Source organism: Mustelus asterias, chromosome 9 (assembly GCF_964213995.1).
Source record: "Mustelus asterias chromosome 9, sMusAst1.hap1.1, whole genome shotgun sequence".
Lineage (NCBI taxonomy): Eukaryota > Metazoa > Chordata > Chondrichthyes > Carcharhiniformes > Triakidae > Mustelus > Mustelus asterias.
The window spans coordinates 180,650-200,613 of NC_135809.1; the positions used below are offsets into that span (position 1 = coordinate 180,650).

The 19,964-nt window shown below is 45.1% G+C and overlaps 1 protein-coding gene across 3 annotated transcripts in view; it reads right to left on the minus strand.

Annotated features, from left to right (window-relative positions):
• Positions 1–19,964, minus strand: part of nap1l1 (nucleosome assembly protein 1-like 1) — a 132,477-nt gene that overhangs the window by 29,218 nt on the left and 83,295 nt on the right. For all 3 annotated transcript variants that reach the window (XM_078219492.1, XM_078219494.1, XM_078219493.1), the window contains exons 10-13: positions 7,839–7,984; positions 7,716–7,735; positions 6,898–7,020; positions 208–240 (exon numbers count right to left, since the gene is read on the minus strand). In XM_078219492.1, coding sequence (XP_078075618.1) covers positions 208–240; positions 6,898–7,020; positions 7,716–7,735; positions 7,839–7,984 — 322 coding nt within the window. The remainder of the gene's footprint in view (positions 1–207; positions 241–6,897; positions 7,021–7,715; positions 7,736–7,838; positions 7,985–19,964) is intronic.

The following is a 19,964-nucleotide window of genomic DNA, read 5'->3' on the forward strand; positions in this document are numbered from 1 at the left end:
GCATTTAGACAGTTACATGGGTAAGATGGGCATAGAGGGATATGGGCCAAACACGGGCAATTGGGACTAGCTTAGGGGTTAAAAAAGGGCAGCATGGACAAGTTGGGGCAAAAGGCCTGTTTCCATGCTGTAAACCTCTGACAAGAGTACAGGAAATAGCAATTGCAATTTTTTCTTACGATGCTCCATCATAATGGAAAATATTACCTCATCATCTGCTTCTTCACCCTCCTCATCGTACTGTATTGAAAGAAAAGAAACATTCAGGCTGAGTTTTGCATTCCATGTTCAGCCAATGAGACTCATTGCCACAGTGAGAAGGATACATACCTCTTTCAAGTCAGTATGCATAGTTCAAAAGTCAATTTCATAAGCCTCATTCTAACCCCTGCAATCTAGCAACTGCAGTATGTGGGAACTGATGGAGCCCAGTGTGATCCGGAGAAACCATAATTACAATTAGTGTATGTGGCACGAGGAGCTTTGGCTCAAGAGTCAATGAACTTGAGGCCAAGCAAAAGACACCTATGCATCAGGGGAGAAGGAAGTTACCTGGATACTCTGCTCCATGTACATACTGGAGAGTGCATCAGAAGACAGAGTCAGAGATTGCAGAAAGGGTAAAAAAGTTAAAGACTCAAAATGCACACAATATTGGTAACAAAATAGAGAAATTGCTAGCAGATAGAAATAAATACGTATGACTGAATAGCCATCACAGTGACATGGTTGCTAGGTGACTAAGGCTGGGACCCAAATATTGAAGGATATTTGACATTTTGAAAAGATTGGGAGCTAGGAAGAGATGGAGTAGCAGCTCTGTTAACTAAGGAACACAGCAGTGAGAGATGATCTTGGCTCAGAAGGGCAAGATGTAGAATCAATTTGATTAGAGCCAAGACATAGGAAGGGTAAAAGGCACTTGTGGGAGTAGCTGATGGGCTGTGTACCAGTAGCTTACACTGTAGCATACAGGAAGAAATACATGGGGCATGCAAGAAAGATACTGCAATAAACCTGGATAACTTTCATCTACATGCAAACCAGCCAAATCAGATTGGCAAAAGTAGCCTGGAGCATTGAATTCATAATGTATTCACAACAATTTCTTAAAGCAATTTCGCAGCCAACCAGGAGTAGGTTATTCGAAACCTAGTGAGTTAATCAATAACTTCATGGTAAAGGAGCCTCGAGGGGGTAGTGTGGTGATAACATCTGCTAATATCCCAACTGATGTTAATTCTGGACAAGTCAGATCCCAAAGTGAAACCTGGCTTGATAGATCCTAATTTTCTTTTAAAGAAACTGTGGAGAGGAGTTACTGACCATCTTCACAGAAATTTACTGATGAACATTTAACAAGAAGAAAACATAACACAAGATGAACTATATTAAACCAGAAAGAAGATCTCAATACAAACACAAGAAAATGATTCAAGTTCACACCATTCCTTTTATCCCAGCAATATCCTTACAGATGCAAAATCCACTGAAGATTGGCCACTACCTTCAGGCTTCTTGCTTGGGCTGGTCCTGTTGCAAATAATTTTCTTTCAGTTGATTTCAAAGCATTCATTAGATGCTTTTTCCCAACTGGTATCACTCCCCAAGACACCCAAAACTACACTCTACACTAAAAGACAAGTTTCCCAAACTCAGTCCCCAACAGCCTTGCAGTATTACCCAGACAGCTTAGAACTCTGGTCTTCACTCTCTGAACATCTTTTCTCTCTTTTTCCTGCGTCAGTCACTGGACTCCTTTAGCTAAGCAACAGCTTTCTTTTGCACTAAGTGACTGATCCCTTTGCACTCCATCTCATTGCGGAAAGCTCATTACAATTGTATGTATACAGACAAGTCTAGAAAACCTGACCTTTCTGCTGGGAGACCCTCCAGGATCCCCGCTCAAATAAAAACACCATGAAACTGAAACTGCGCTTCACCTCAACAAAAACATAATTTAAACTTTGTTCAGTTTGAAAGGAAGAAATGTGGGTCGGAGACTATTACTTTATACCCAAATGAAGGTACAAAGGCAGAGCTGAACTGAACTGGGAAAATGTAGGACTGTAGAGATGCAGTGGCATTCATTTGAGGAGATGACAAAAGAAAGAGCAGAAGTATGCCATTCAGCCCATCAAGTCTGCTCCAATTACATCAGACTAATCTAATATGATAGCCCTCAACTCCACTTTACCACCTTATTCCCATAACCCTCGATTCCTGCACGGATGAAAAATCTGTCCATCTCAGCCCTGAACACACTTAACAACCCAGCCTTTGCAGCTCTTTGCGCTAAAGAATTCCATAGACTCACTCACAGAAAACATAGAAACCCTACAGTGCAGAAGGAGGCCATTCGGCCCATCGAGTCTGCACCGACCACAATCCCACCCAGGCCCTATCCCCACATATCTTACCCACTAATCCCTCTAACCTACGCATCCCAGGACTCTAAGGGGCAATTTTTAACCTGGCCAATCAACCTAACCCGCACATCTTTGGACTGTGGGAGGAAACCGGAGCACCCGGAGGAAACCCACGCAGACACGAGGAGAATGTGCAAACTCCACACAGACAGTGACCCGGGCCGGGAATCGAACCCGGGACCCTGGAGCTGTGAAGCAGCAGTGCTAACCACTGTGCTACCGTGCCGCCCTAATGAGAAGAAATTTCTTCTCATCGGTCTTAAATGAGCAACCTCATGCTCAGTTTATGCCCTCTGGTCTCAAATTTTCCCCATAAGGGGAAAACAACCGCTCAACATCTATCCTGACAAGCCCTCTGAAAATCTGATGTGTCTCAATATGGTCACCTCTCATTCTTAACACCAATGAGTACAGTGGAACTTGCAGGGGGTGGTGCTTCCATGTATCGCTGTCAATGTACTGAGCCTCGCCTTTAAGAAAATCCCTCCACACCTGGGATCAACCTAGTGAATCTTCTCTGGACTGCCTCCAATGGCAATGCATCTTCCCGTGGGTAAGGGGATCAAATCCAGATGTGGCCTAAGGAGATAGGGGCAAGTGTGACCTGTACACAAAAAACGGGTGGCACTTGAATCCCAGGGGGACCAATATCCTGGCGGGAAGGTTGGCTAAGGCTACTGGGTAGAGTTTAAACTAGATAGGTTGGGGGGAGGGGATCGAGACAAGGTGACTGGGAGGAAGTTAGCTCACAAACAGAGAAGGGTTATAGACGGTGCAAGAGGGAGGATGGACGGGGGATAGAGAAGGGGAGAGCTCAGACCAAAGGATTGAGATGTGTTTACTTTAATGCCAGGAGTATAGTGAATAAAGGGGATGAGCTCAGAGCGTGGATCGATGCCTGGAAGTGTGATGTGGTGGCCATTACGGAGACTTGGATGTTTCAGGGACAGGACTGGATACTCCAGGTGCCGGGATTCAGATGTTTCAGGAAGGACAGGGAGGGAGGCAAGAGAGGGGGTGGAGTGGCACTGCTGATCAGGGATAGTGTCACAGCTGTAGACAAGGTGTATGCTGTGGAGGGATTGTCTACAGAGTCTCTGTGGGTGGAAGTTCGGAGTGGGAAGGGGTCGATCACTTTGCTGGGAGTTTTCTATAGGCCGCCCAATAGTGACAGGGAGATGGAGGAGCAGATAGGGAAACAGATCCTGGAGAGCTGCAATAATAGCAGAGTTGTTGTGATGGGAGACTTTAATTTCCCAAACATAGATTGGAATATCCCTAGGGTAAGGGGATTGGATGGGGAAGAGTTCGTTAGGTGTGTTCAGGAGGGTTTCCTGACATAACATGTGGACAAGCCTACAAGAGGAGAGGCTGTACTTGATCTGATACTGACCAATGAACCTGGACAGGTGTCAGATCTCTGTGGGAGAGCATCTTGGGGACAGCGATCATAACTCTATCTCCTTAATGCTTGCATTGGAAAAAGAGAAGATCAGGCAAGCTAGCAAAGCGTTTATATGGAGTAAGGGGAAATATGAAGACATAAGGCAGCAAATTAGAGTAGTAAATTGGGAAGTGGTATTCTCGGGCAAATGTACTGAAGAGGTGGCAGTTTTTCAAGGAATGTCTGTCTAGAGTTCTACAGGACAATGTTCCGAGCAGACAGGGAGGAGTTGGTAGGTTAAAGGAACCGTGGTGCACGAAAGCTGTGCGGGACCTAGTAGAGAAGAAAAGGAAAGCATACAAAAGGTTCAGAGAGCTTGGCGAAGATAGGGATCTAGATGAGTATACGGCTTGTAGGAAGGGACTAATGAAGGAAATTAGGAGAGCCAGAAGGGGTCAAGAGAAGGCCTTAGCAAGTAGAATGAAGGAGAACCCCAAGGCGTTCTATAAATATGTGAAGAGTAAAAGGATGAGACGTGAAGGAATAGGGCTTATAAAAGGTGAAAACGGGAAAATCTGTACGGAACCAGTAGAAATGGCAGAGGCGCTTAATGAGTATTTTGCCTGTTTTCACAGAGGAGAAGGACCTGGGTGGATGTACTGTGGGCTTGCGGTGGACTGAAAAGATTGTAGTTTTCTATGATTCTAAATAGTCTTCTATGTCGTTTATAAAATGAGAAATACGGGACCCAGCAGGCTCTGCTGCAGCTAACAGCCCACAATGCCTCACCATTTCCTGGCTTTGAGTTGTTAAAGGCAGCGTTAAGCAAGTTGATGAGGTTTTCCCCTCAGATTGGTTCCCTGGCCACCTGCCATAGGCCCAGTCCAGCAGCTATGATGTTCTTCTGGATCAGCCAATGTCAGCATTCATACTATGGAGTTACTCCTGGTGATGGACATTGAAGTCCCCTAGCCAGAATACACTGTCGTCGACAGCCTGAAGTACTTTCGCCAATTGGTGCTCATCATGGAGGAATACTGACCTATCAGCCAAGTCAAGGCGGTATGTGATTATCAGTAGAAGATTTCCTTGCTGATGTTGAATCGGATGCCAGGAGACTTCATGGAGTCCAGAATCAATGTTGAGGACTGCCAGGGCAACTCCATCCTGATTATATTCCACTGTGCTGCCACGTCTGGTGGGTCGTCCTGCCAGTGGGACAGGTAATACCTGGGTACACTGATGGTGTCACCTAGGACATTGCAAGGCATGATTCTGAGTATAACTACGTCAGGCCGTTGTTTGACAAATCTGTCAAGAGTGTTCTTATAATTTTGGTTCAGATATGTGTAATGGAAGACAGGGTTGACAGGCCAGTGTTGTTTCCCAGTTGATGCCAGGTGATCTGTTCAGTTTATTCCTTTTTGACTTTTCTGTAGTGCTTTGGTGCAACTTAGTGGCAGTTAAAAATCAACCACATAGTTGAGAGTCACATATGCCAGACCAGTATGTGAACAATGGAGAAGTAAACCAGATGGGATTTAAGACAATTGATGGTTGTTTTGTGGTCTTCATTTCTTGCACTAGCTTCCAATTCCAGATTAACTGAATTTAAATTCTACCAGCTGCTGAGGGAAGATTTTAAGTCTGTGCATCCAGAGGGGGGAATTTTACCATTTTGAGTCTAAGTGCCAGATCTGGGCGTCAAATAGATCTGCGCTTGGAATCCTCTTTGCAGCGTGCCCATACACGTTTTGTCGGCTCCGGTCCGATCCGATCTGTGCTGTGGGCGGGGCTTAGCGCTGGCGGACCGATCAGAGCTCTGAACTGCGCATGCGCAGTTCGAAAAAAAATCTGACAGTGCGCCTGAGCGAAAAAAAAGCAGAAAACGAAGAGAGCGGCTCTGACGGTCATTCTCTGGTCAGGGTGTGTCTCTCATATCATCCCCGGGGGGGGGGGGGGGGGGGGGTGACCGATTATCCCCTGGTGGGGTGGGGTGGGGCTGACGTCTCATCCTCTGGTCGGGGAGGGGGGGGGGGGGGGGGGGTCCGCTGCCTGTCTGCTGCCGATACCTCTTGGCACCATCACTGGTACACTACCAGCTACAGTCATCTCTCCCGCTCTCTCGCATCTGCAGGGAAGAGTAATCTGTGGTTGGTAGTGTACCAGTGAAAATGCCAGGAGGCATCGGCTGCAGACAGGCAGCGGAACCCCCCCCACCAACCAGAGGATGAGACGTCACACCCCCTCTCCTCCTCCCACCCCCCTTCCACTCCGACCAGAGGATGACCTGGGTCAGAGAGCCGTTGCAGTCTCTGACCCTGCTCTTCGGAGGCTGCAACGGCAACTTCAGACTTTTATTTTGCAGATCGGTAACAGTGCGGATGCGGATCGGGCCAGAAGATGGTAAAGTGGGATTTGGCGGTAGAGTTGGGCACGCGGTTCAAGTTACTGTGAAAATCCCCTAGTCGCCACACTCCGGCACCATTTCAGAGAAAGGAAGGAGAATTTCAGACTGTGGGAGAAAACCGGAGCACCCGGAGGAAACCCACGCAGACACGGGGAGAACGTGCAGACTCTGCACAGACACTGACCCAAGCCAGGAATCGAACCCAGGTTCCTGACACTGAGGTAGCAGTGCTAACCACTGTGCCATCGTGCTGCCCCTAGCACTGGTGAGGCCAGCATTCCTAACTGCGTTTGATAAGATGACAGTGAATTGCCTTAGAATCATAGAATCCCTACAGTGAAGGAGACTATTCGGCCCATCGAACCTGCACCAACAATAATCCCACCCCGGTCCTATCCCCATAATCCCATTTATTTACCCTGCTAATTCCAGACTCTAAGGGGCAACTCAGCATGGCCAATCAACCTAACCCGTACATCTTTGGACTTTTCTTAGGATACTTTCCTATTAGAATACAGCTTTTAAGCCCTGGAATTTGTTATTCTGTGGAACATAACCATTTCTAAACACAACAGATGGTCTGCACTCACTTTACTAGGCTGCCAAGAATACAGTTATCAAAAGTTAGGCTGTACCAAAATAGCAGCATACAGCGCCTTATAGAAAGGACTTACATCATCATCGTCGTCTTCAATAGCTTCTCCTGTGAAGTATAACACTGCTCGTGGAATTATGCGTTCATGCAAGAAATGACCAATTTCGAAGTCAGCAGCAAGTATTGCCTCAGAATCTTCATCCTACAACAGTAGAAAAGTAAAATCTCAAAAGTTTTAGCAATTATTTAATTTAAAAGGCTTTAATAAGTTTTGTTTTAAAGCAGCCAACATTGGCATCTACCCTGAAGTACTGCTCTTCTCTCCGCCAGGATTTCCTTGTGTCTCTCCCCGTGCCCCCCCCCCCCACTGCTTTCCATTTCTATGACTCATCTTTCATTCCCACACCCTGCAGTATAAATATCTCCCACTTTCTATGCCTTTTAGCTTTGACAAAGGGTCATCTGGACTCGAAACATCAGCTCTTTTCTCTCCTTACAGATGCTGCCAGACCTACTGAGATTTTCCAGCATTTTTACTTTTGGTTTCAGATTCCAGCATCCGCAGTAATTTGCTTTTAACATTGGTATCTTTGTTCCACTTGTAAATTGTTGCACGTTATTCACCTGAAGATACTGTTCCTTTAAGAACTAGATCAGGCAAACATCTCTGCCTCTTCTCCACTAACCCCATCCTTGTGACCAAGGTGTCATTCTAAACCAATATCCAAAAATTGTTAACCAGTAACAGGTTTGCCCCATGTAACAATGTTCCCTTAGCAATCAAGAAACCTGCTTCATAAGGAAGCATCATGTGCAACAGTTAAAAGCTTTAAATTAAAAAATTGCAATATATTGAAACAGGAAATTACAAACATATTAGTTTAAGAGTCGACTTACCAGCTCTCCATTTTCTGGAACTGCAAGAGGAAAAGGAAGGTAAATTAGAAAATTTACAAAGTAGCACTATAGTGGTTCTATGATTCCACATCATTTAAATCTATTAACACTGTTCACACTCACCTTCAGGAGGGCAAAAGAAATTGAAGAAAGAGTCGTTTGGTACAGTTTTTGTCACAGTTCTAACAGTGCCACGACCCTTATGCTTCTGCTTCTTTTTAATGGTTTTCATTGTGATGTTCTTTCCTTTCTTCCAGTCGATCTGGCACCTGCATTATGAGTTGTAGATTTTTTAAAAAACATTCTCGGTTGCTAGATAAGCTTTCCAGGCAACATTGCAGATGTACAAATATATACTGTGGTAGGAAAGAACAGGTTGTTCACTTCAATTTTCCAATATTATCAACATTAAGCAGCTCCATTTACCACCCCTTCTGCTCGCTAGCAAACATTGTCATGTCTACATTTACACCAGTGACATAATGCAATTCAAAAACTACATGCTAAAGTGAGCATCTCTCAAATCACCAAGTTACTTCCATTAAATAATTCAACCTATATGACCCTATACCAGTCACGGGAAAAGTCAATGGCTCACGAGCTGCTGGGAAAAGAACTGATTGTGAGCCAAAGCCAGTCCTCAGACCACCTCCAGCATCCAGGAGCTTCTGATCCGGCCCACAGCCACAACAGGAATTCCAATGTCGTAGCTCAAGGCGATTTAGTCTGATTGGCCTGAACTGTTTCTAATGCAAAGACCATCTTTCTTTAATGAGGAATAACTGTACACAGTGCTCCAGATGAGGTCTGAAGTCATAGAACATAGAACATAGAACATTACAGCGCAGAACAGGCCCTTCGGCCCACGATGTTGCACCGACCAGTTAAAAAAAAAACTGTGACCCTCCAACCTAAACCAATTTCTTTTCGTCCATGAACCTATCTACGGATCTCTTAAACGCCCCCAAACTAGGCGCATTTACTACTGATGCTGGCAGGGCATTCCAATCCCTCACCACCCTCTGGGTAAAGAACCTACCCCTGACATCGGTTCTATAACTACCCCCCCTCAATTTAAAGCCATGCCCCCTCGTGCTGGATTTCTCCATCAGAGGAAAAAGGCTATCACTATCCACCCTATCTAAACCTCTAATCATCTTATATGTTTCAATAAGATCCCCTCTTAGCCGCCGCCTTTCCAGCGAAAACAATCCCAAATCCCTCAGCCTCTCCTCATAGGATCTCCCCTCCATACCAGGCAACATCCTGGTAAACCTCCTCTGCACCCTCTCCAAAGCCTCCACATCCTTCCTGTAATGTGGGGACCAGAACTGCACACAGTACTCCAAGTGCGGCCGCACCAGAGTTGTGTACAGTTGCAACATAACGCTACGACTCCTAAATTCAATCCCCCTACCAATAAACGCCAAGACACCATATGCCTTCTTAACAACCTTATCTACTTGATTCCCAACTTTCAGGGATCTATGCACACATACACCTAGATCCCTCTGCTCCTCCACACTATTCAAAGTCCTCCCGTTAGCCCTATACTCAACACATCTGTTATTCCTACCAAAGTGAATTACCTCACACTTCTCCGCATTAAACTCCATCCGCCACCTCTCGGCCCAACTTTGCAACCTGTCTAAGTCTTCCTGCAAACTACGACACCCTTCCTCACTGTCTACCACACCACCGACTTTGGTGTCATCAGCAAATTTGCTAATCCACCCAACTATACCCTCATCCAGATCATTAATCAAAGCCATATTTTTATTATCTCATCAATATTCACCTCATTAAACATATTCATTTATTGGACTGATTGGCACCATTCATAACGTGCCCACAATGCAGAGGGGAACACCCAAATGGACATTCGTTTAAATCCCCCTCTGCACAGCTGAGAGACCTTTAATTTCAAAGCCGACAAAAGATCCTTATTCTGCCCAGCAACAGCACGAAGCTGCATTTTAAACCGGCCCTTGGCCAGAAGATCGGGATACCTGCGAGTCAAGACCTGGCAGCGGGATATATGGCATAACTGTACTGTAAATAAAATATTATGGGAATAAAATGGCCAAGGCAGGCAAAGAAACTTAATAAACCAGGATAAAAATAAAAGATTAGATCAAATCCCCCTACACACAGGACAAAATGACATTAACATCTAATCTCGCAAGCATAGAACACAGACACAAGCATCGGAGGTTGATTTAGATAAGGGGACACATCGAGAGGATAATGGGAAACACATTAAAACACCGGGGCAAGAACAGGCAGTCCCATTAACACGGACACACACCATACAGATGCAAATTGACAAAGTCTACCAGGGAACTTCCTGACCGGATAGGATAGATATTCTTAGTGTTAATCTGTTCGAATTGAAACTGCCCGCCAAATCTTCAGGGCAGCAATTAAAGAATCCCGCCACTTTTTAGGTATTGTAAAATGTATGAGCAAATGTTCCCGCTCGAATTTGGATTCCTATAAATATCCAGAGCGAATGTGTAACTATTGAGATCAACGTGGCCAAGCCACTGTTTCTAAGCTGGGATCACAGTAATTGTACAATAAAGAAAAACACTTTGAACCTTGCCTTGAGACTCGACCTCCTTGAATGCACTGGTACAAGGGATTTTTCCCTACAACAGGTCTCACGAGCATCCTGCATAAATGCAGCAAAATCTCCTAACTTTTCTATTCCATTCCCCCTTGTAATAAATACCAACATTCCATTTACCTTCTTAATCACTTGCTGTACCTACATACAATTTTAAAATTCATGGACCAGGATACCCACATTTCTGTGCCGTCGAGTTCTGCAATCTCTCTCCATTAAAATGGTATACTGCTTTTTTATTCTTCCTACAAGAGTGGACAAGTTCCCATTTTCCCACATTATACACCAGCTGCCAATTTATTTTACCCACTCACAACCGATTTACACTTCACCATCTCTTACTTTCATGCCATCAGCAAATTTAGTTACCGTAAATTTGGTCCCATCTTCCAAGTCATTGAGAAAGTTTGTAAATAGTTGAGGCCCTAGCACAGATCCCTGTGGCATTCCAAGGATTGCAGGTTGCCAACCTGAAAATGGCCCATTTATCCCCATACTTGTTAGTCAACCAAAAAGTTTCAAGACCACCTTCTTGTCAAAGGAAAAGAACAGGCATCCGGGAAAGGGCCTTGTTACAACAGAGTGAGGAGCAGAGACAGAGGTAGAACATAGAACATCGAACATAACAGCGCAGTACAGGCCCTTCGGCCCTCGATGTTGCGCCGACCAGTGGTACCAATCTAAAGCCCCTCTAATCTACACTATTCCAATATCATCCATATGTTTATCCAATAACCACTTGAACGCTCTCAACGTTGACGAGTCCACCACTGCTGCAGGCAGGGCATTCCACGCCCTTACTACTCTGAGTAAAGAACCTACCTCTAACATCTGTCCGATATCTCTCACCCCTCAATTTAAAGCTATGTCCCCTCGTGCTAGCCAACACTATCCAAGGAAAAAGGCTCTCACTATCCACCCTATCTAATCCTCTGATCATCTTGTATGCCTCTATTAAGTCACCTCTTAACCACCTTCTCTCTAACGAAAACAACCTCAAGCCCCTCAGCCTTTCCTCATACGGTTTTCCCACCATAGCAGGCAACATCCTAGTAAATCTCCTCTGCACCCTTTCCAACACTTCCACATCTTTCCTATAATACAGCGACCAGAACTGTACGCAATACTCCAAATGCGGCCGCACCAGAGTTTTGTACAGTTGCAGCATGACCTCCTGGCTCCGAAACTCAATCCCTCTACCAATAAAAGCTAACACACCGTACGCCTTCTTAACAACCCTATCAACCTGGGTGCCAACTTTCAGGGATCTATGCACATGGACACCCAGATCCCTCTGTTCATCCACACTACCAAGTATCTTACCATTAGACCAGTACTCTGTTTTCCTGTTACTCCTTCCAAAGTGAATCACCTCACACTTTTCCGCATTAAACTCCATTTGCCACCTCTCAGCCCAGCTCTGTAGCTTATCTATGTCCCTCTGTAACCTGCCACTTCCCTCCGCACTGTGTACAACTCCACCGACTTTAGTGTCATCCGCAAATTTACTAATCCATCCTTCCACGCCCTCATCCAAGTCATTAATAAAAATGACAAACAGCAGTGGCCCCAAAACAGATCCTTGCGGTACACCACTAGTAACTGAACTCCAGGATGAATATTTACCATCAACCACCACCCTTTGTTTTCTTACAGCTCGCCAATTCCTGATCCAAACCACTAAATCACCCTCAATCCCATGTGTCCGTCTTTTCTGCAAAAGCTTACCATGGGGAACCTTATCAAACGCTTTGCTGAAATCCATATACACCACATCAACCGCTTTACCCTCATCCACCTCTTTGGTCACCTTCTCAAAGAACTCAATAAGATTTGTGAGGCATGACCTACCCTTCACAAAACCGTGCTGACTATCCCTAATCAAATTGTTCCTTTCTAGGTGATTATAAATCCTATCTCTTATAATCCTTTCCAATACTTTGCCCACAACAGTAAGGCTCACCGGTCTATAATTACCAGGGTTGTCCCTACTCCCCTTCTTGAACAAGGGGACAACATTTGCTATCCTCCAGTCTTCTGGCACTGTTCCTGGAGACAATGACGACACAAAGATCAAAGCCAAAGGCTCTGCAATCTCCTCTCTCGCCTCCCAGAGAATCCTAGGATAAATCCCATCCGGCCCAGGGGACTTATCTATTTTTACCCTTTCCAGAATTGCTAACACCTCCTCCTTATGAACATCAATCCCATCCAATCCAACAGCCTGCATCTCAGTACTCCACTCAACAACACTGTCCCTCTCCAGTGTGAATACCGACGAAAAATATTTAGTGCCTCTCCTATCTCTTCAGACTCCACGCACAACTTCCCACTCCTGTCCTTGACTGGCCCTAATCTTACCCTAGTCATTCTTTTACACCTGACATACCTATAGAAAGCTTTAGGGTTTTCCTTGATCCTACCTGCCAAAGACTTCTCATGTCCCCTCCTGGCTCTTCTTAACTCTTTCTTTAGGTCCTTCCTGGCTAACTTGTAACTCTCAAGCGCCCTAACTGAGCCTTCACGTCTCATCTTAACATAAGTCTCCTTCTTCCTCTTCACAAGAGATTCAACCTCCTTAGTAAACCACGGTTCCCTCACACGTCTGCTTCCTCCCTGCCTGACAGGTACATATTTATCAAGGACGCGTAGTAGCTGTTCCTTGAACAAGTTCCACATTACAAATTGTGCCCATCCCCTGCATTTTCCTTCCCCAACCTATGCCAGCTAAATCTCGCCTAATCACATCATAATTTCCTTTCCCCCAGCTATAACTCTTGCCCGTTGGTATATACCCATCCTTTTCCATTGCTAAAGTAAACGTAATCGAATTGTGGTCACTGTCACCAAAGTGCTCACCTACCTCCAAATCTAACACCTGGCCTGGTTCATTACCCAGTACCAAATCCAATGTGGCCTCGCCTCTTGTTGGTCTATCTACATACTGCGTCAGGAAGCCTTCCTGCACACACTGGACAAAAACCGACCCCTCTAAAAGTACTCTAACTATAGCTTTTCCAGTCAATATTTGTAAAGTTAAAGTCCCCCAGTACAACTACCCTGTTACTTTCGCTCCTATCCAGAATCATCTTTGCAATCTTTTCCTCTACATCTCTGGAACTTTTCGGAGGTCTATAAAAAACTCCCAACAGGGTGACCTCTCCTTTCCTGTTTCTAACCTCAGCCCAAACTACCTCAGTAGATGAGTCCTCATCAAATGTCCTTTCTGCCACCGTAATACTGTCCTTGACTAACAATGCCACACCTCCCCCTCTTTTACCACCTTCCCTGCACTTACTAAAACATCTAAACCCCGGAACCTGCAACACCATTCCTGTCCCTGCTCTATCCATGTCTCCGAGATGGCCACAACATCGAAATCCCAGGTACCAACCCATGCTGCAAGCTCACCCACCTTATTCCGGATGCTCCTGGCGTTGAAGTATACACACTTCAAACCGCCTTCCTGCCTGCCAGGACACTCCTGCGACTCTGAAACCTCATCCATGAACTCACTACTCTCAACCTCCTGTACACCAGAGCTACAATTCAGGTACCCACCCCCCTGCTGAATTAGTTTAAACCCTCCCGAAGAGCATTAGCAAATTACCCCCCCAAGATATTGGTACCCCTCTGGTTCAAGTGCAGACCATCCTGTTTGTAGAGGTCCCACCTACCCCAGAAAGAGCCCCAATTGTCCAGGTATCTGAATCCCTCCCTCCTGCACCATCCCTGTAACCACGTGTTCAACTGCTCAAGTTCAAAATTTCGCTGCAGAGTGCAGATTTGGAATAATGTGGGCTTGTGAAAAGCCAGAAGATCTGAGACGACAGCCAAAGATTAGCAACTCCTTATAATGGGCCTGTGAAGCTGCAGTGTTCTGTTGGAATGGCTGGGTATTGGTTTTGGTGGAAGGAGAAGCTTGAAAACACATCAATATGTTCCTCCCCCCCCCCCCCCCACCGAACCTCTGCACCATGAGCTTTTATTTTCCAGAGACCTTTGATGTGGCACCTTAATCAAATGCCTTCTACAAATCCAAATACAGTATGTCTACAGGATACCCTTCAGCTACAGCTCATGTTAGTCCTTCAAAGAATTCCAATAAAATGGTTAAATATGACTTTCCCTTCTCAAACCGAGCTACAACCTCCAATTCTAACATCTTCCTCATGACAAGTGTCAAGTTAACTGGCCTGTTGTTTTCTGTCTCCCCTTCCATAGATGTGGTGGTGTTGCAATACTGGTTAGGGAACATGTCACAGCTACACAGAGGAAGGTCATCTTGGAAGAATCATGGAACGAGACACTGTGGGTAGAGCTCAGAAACAGGAAGGGGGCAGTCACTATGATGGGGATGTACTATAGGCCTCCCAACAGTCCACGGGAAGTTGAACAGATGTAAGCAGATTCTGGGCAGATGTAGAAATAATAGGCTTGTTGAAGTTGCGGTAGTGATGAAGATTGTGCAGGAAATAGATAAGTTGGAAAATTGGATGGAGAAATGGCAGATGGAATTTAATCCGGACAAATGAGAGGTGATGCACTGTGGTAGATCCAATTCAGATGGGAGCTATAAAATGAACGACAGAACCATCAGGAGCATAGACTCAGATCTGGGAGCACAGGTCCACAGATCCTTAAAAGTGGTAGCACAAGTGGAGAAGGTGGTGAAGAAAGCATATGGCATGCTTGCCTACATCAGCTGGGGCAGCAAGTATAAAAGTTGGCAAGTTATAGAATCATTACAGTGCAAAAGGCCTTTCGACCCATCGAGCCTGCACCAACAACAATCCCACCAGGTTCTATCCCTGTAACCCCATGTATTTACCCTGCTAGTTCCCCTGGCTAGGGGGCAATTTATCATTGCCAATCAACCTAGCCCACACATCTTTGGATTATGTTACAGTTATATAAAATGTTGGTTAGGCCACATTTGGAATATTGGGTTCAATTCTAGTTGCCACCCTACCAGGACGTGGACGCTTTGGAAAGAGTACAGAAAAGGTTTACCAGGATGTTGCTTGACATAGAGGGTATTAGCTATGAAGAGAAATTGATTAAACTGGGATTGTTTTCCCTGGAAAGACAGAGGCTGAGGGGAGATTTGATAAAAGTTTATAAAATTAGGAGGGCATAGATCAGGTGAACAGTTGGGAGCTTTTTCCCAGGGCAGAAATGATTACAAGGGGGCATAAGTTCAAGGTAATTGGGGGAGGGGGGGTTCAGTAGAGAAACGCGGGAGAAGTTTTTTTTTTTAAACACAGGGTGGAGGGGGCCTGGAATGCATTGCCAAGTGAGGTGGTTGAGGCAGACACGTTAGCCACGTTTAAGATTTATCTGGATAGACATATGAACAGGTGGGGAAAGAGAAGGATACAGGCAGTTGGTGTAGATAGGACAATGTAATCAGCGCAGGCTTGGTGGGCCAAAGTGCCTCTTCCTGTACTGCACTGTTCTTTCTGGGATAAAGGGCTTATATTTCCAACTTTCCAATCTGAAAATCAATCATTATTTAGTATCTAGGAAGGACAGACAAAAAGGAAAAAGGTGGCGGAATTGCATTGCAGGTTAGAGGGGAAATTAACGCAATAGTGGGGAAAAATATTAACTCTGGTGATATGGAACATGGGTAGAGTCGAGAAACACTAAGGGGGAAAGAATGTTAGTAGGGGTTGTAAATAGACCTCCAAACTGTAGTGTTGATGTGAGGGGGTGACATTAAACAGGAAATCAGAGATGCATGCAATAAAAGAACATCTTACATATGCAATATATATTAATGATTTGGATGAGGGAACAAAATGTAACATCTCAAATTTTGCAGAGGATATCAAGTTGGGTGGGACGGTGAACTGTGACGCGGATGCAGAGATCCTTCAGAATGATTTGGACAGGTTGGGTGAGTGGATAAGTGTAAGGTTATTCACTTTGGAAGCAAAAACAAGGAAGCAGGTTACTACCTGAATGGCTGTAAATCGGGAGAGGGGAGTGTGCAGCGGGACCTGGGTGTCCTTGTGCACCAGTCACCGAAGGCAAGCATGCAGGTGCAGCAGGCGATAAAGAAGGCAAATGATATGTTGGCCTTCATTGAGAGAGATTTCAAGTACAGGAGCAGGGATGTGTTGTTGCAATTATACAGGGCCTTGGTGAGGCCACACCTAGAGTATTGTGTGCAGGTTTGGTCTCCTTTTCGGAGAAAGGATGTTCTTGCTCTTGAGGGAGTGCAGTGAAGGTTTACCAGGCTGATTCCGGGATGGCAGGACTGATGCACGAGGAGAGATTGACCAGGTAGGATTGTTTTCACTGGAGTTCAGACGAATGGGGGTTGGGGTTAGGTGCGGATCTCAGACTTAAAATTCCTACAGGACTAGACAGGGTAGATGCAGGGACGATATACCCGATGGTGGGGGAATCCAGAACCAGGGGTCACAGTCTGAGGATTCAGGGTAGACCATTTAGGACGGAGGTGAGGAGACATTTCTTCACCCAAAGAGTGGCGAGCCTGTGGAATTCATTACCACAGTAAGTAGTTGATGCCAAAACACTGAATGTATTCAAGAGGCGGCTGGATATAGCACTAGGGTCAAATGGGATTAAAGGTTATGGGGAGAAAGCAGGATTAGGCTATTGAGTTGGATGGTCAGCCATGATTGTAATTTTTGGTGGAGCAGGCTCGAAGGGCTAAATGGCGTCCTCCTGCTCCTATCTCCTATGTTTCTATATGTAATTATGGGTGACTTTAATCTGTATATAAATTGGACAAATCAGATTAGTCACAATACAGCAAAGGAGGAATTCTTAGAGTATATACGGGATGGTTTTCTGTACCAATATGTTGAGGAACCAACTAGAGAACAGGCCATCCTAGACTGGGTGTTGTGCTACGAGAAATGAATAATTGGCAATTTAGTTGTGTTAGACCCTTTAAGGATAAGTGGCCATAATATGGTAGAACTTTTCACCAAGATGGAGTGTGACGTAGTTGATTCTGAGACTAAGGTCCTGAATCTTAATAAAGGAAACTACAATGGTATGAGGCGGCTATGATGAATATAGAACAGTACAGCACAGAACAGGCCCTTCGGCCCACGATGTTGTGCCGAGCTTTATCTGAAACCAAGATCAAGCTATCCCACTCCCTATCATCCTGGTGTGCTCCATGTGCCTATCCAATAACCGCTTAAATGTTCCTAAAGTGTCTGACTCCACTATCACTGCAGGCAGTTCATTCCACACCCCAACCACCCTCTGCGTAAAGAACCTACCTCTGATATCCTTCCTGTATCTCCCACCACGAACCCTATAGTTATGCCCCCTTGTAATAGCTCCATCCACCCGAGGAAATAGTCTTTGAACGTTCACTCTATCTATCCCCTTCATCATTTTATAAACCTCTATTAAGTCTCCCCTCAGCCTCCTCCACTCCAGAGAGAACAGCCCTAGCTCCCGCAACCTTTCCTCATAAGACCTACCCTCCAAACCAGGCAGCATCCTGGTAAATCTCCTCTGCACTCTTTCCAGCGCTTCCACATCGTTCCTATAGTGAGGTGACCAGAACTGCACACGATACTCCAAATGTGGTCTCACCAAGGTCTGTACAGTTGCAGCATACTGTAGATTGGGAAATGTTACTTTAAAAGGATGACAGTAGATAGGCAATGGCAAACATTCAAAGAGCGCATGGGTGAACTGTAACAATTGTTTATTCCTGTCCAGCACAAAAGAAAAATAGGGAAGGTGGCCAAACCATGGCTTACAAGGGAAATTAGAAATAGGAAGAGGCAAGCAAATTGGTTAGAAAAAACAACTGACCCGAGGAGTGGGAGCTGATTAGAATTCAGCAAAGGAGGATCAAGGGATTTAAGAAAAGAGAATGGGGGAGAAACCTTGCAGGGAGCAAAAAAAAGTCTATAAGTTTTGATAGGTACGTGAAGAGAAAGAAAATTGGCAAAGACAAATGTAATACCTTGCAGTAGAAACAGAGGAATTTACAACTAAATACATAGTATTCACAAAAAACACTTCCACTTTACCAACATCAATCTTTTAGCCATGTATTTATCACCCTAATTTAACATACCCTTTGCCAATTTGCATGTGGCTCAGGTAACGATCCAGGGATTTTAACCTTGAAGGTTCTGTTCTTCAATTTAGTGCCTAATTCTTCAAACTGCGTACACAAAACCTCCTTTCCTTATCCTACCTATGTCATTCATGCCTACATGGACCAAGATCACTGGATCTGCCTCCTCCCACTGAAAGTTCTTCTCCAGCCCAGAGCAGGTGTCCTGAACCCTGGCATCAGGCAGGCAACATAGCCTTCAGGACACACTGTTCAGGCACAGAAACAGTTTCTATTTCCTTGACTATACCATCCCCAGCGACGACTAAATTTGTCTTTTCTTCCCCCAACTTGAATGGCTCCCTCAACCACAGTGCCGTGGTTAGTTTACTCATCATTCTTACCATCCTCTCTCGTCCACACAAGGAGCAAGAACCTCGTACCTGTTGGACAGGGACAAGGGCTGAGGTTCCTGCAGTGCTATCCCTTGGATCCCTCTACCTGCCTTACTCTAAACCATGTCCTCCTGTCCCTGGCCACTGGCCAGTAGCATCCAGGTACCTCACATCCTCCCTGATGTGTTTCAGTGCCCGAAGTTCAGACTCCAACTCATCAACTCTAAGCTGCAACATGAGCAAACAACATGGACTAGATGTGCTCACTGGGAACCACAATGCGGTCCACCAGCTCCCACATCATGCAGATACAATACAATGCCTGGCCCACCATCCTATTTTAATTAGTTTTTGATTTGTTTTTTCAAAAAATTTCAACTGGTTTTTAGCTTTTTAATCTGAAATATTCACACTATTTTATCCTGTGTCTCCGCTGCCCGCCTAGTGCTTTTTTATCATTGTACACCAGTCACTGAAGGTAAGTATGCAGGTGCAGCAGGCAGTAAAAAGAAAAGGCAAATGGTATGTTGGCCTTTATAGTGAGAGGGTTTGAGTACAGGAGCAGGGATGTCTTCATACAATTATGCAGGACCTTGGTAAAGCCACATCTGGAAAATTGTGCGCAGTTTTAGAAACAGAAACTAGAAGCAGCAGTAGGCCATTTGGCCCTTCAAGCCTGCTCCGCCATTCATTATGATCATGGCTGATCATCACAATATCCTGCTCCTGCCTACCACCACCACCATCGGGAACATTCTTTTTGAATCTATCCTGTCGGAATTTTATAAGCTTCTACGAGATCCCCTCTCACTCTTCTAAACTCGAATGAATATAATCCTAACCAACCTCGCCTCTCCTCACATGACAGACAGACCTGCCAACCCAGGACAGGTGACCTCACCAACGCCCTGTACAATTGCAGCAAAACATCCCTATACACAAATCCTCTCACTATGAAGGCCAACATACCATTTGCCTTCTTTACTGCCTGTTGTACCTGCATGCTTACTTTCAACAACTGATGCATGAGGACACCAAGGTCTTGCTGAGTATCCATCTCTCTCAATTTACACCCGTTCAAGTAATAATCTGTTGTCCTATTATTGCTACCAAAGTGGATGACCTTGCATTTAGCCACATTATACTGCATCTGCCATGCA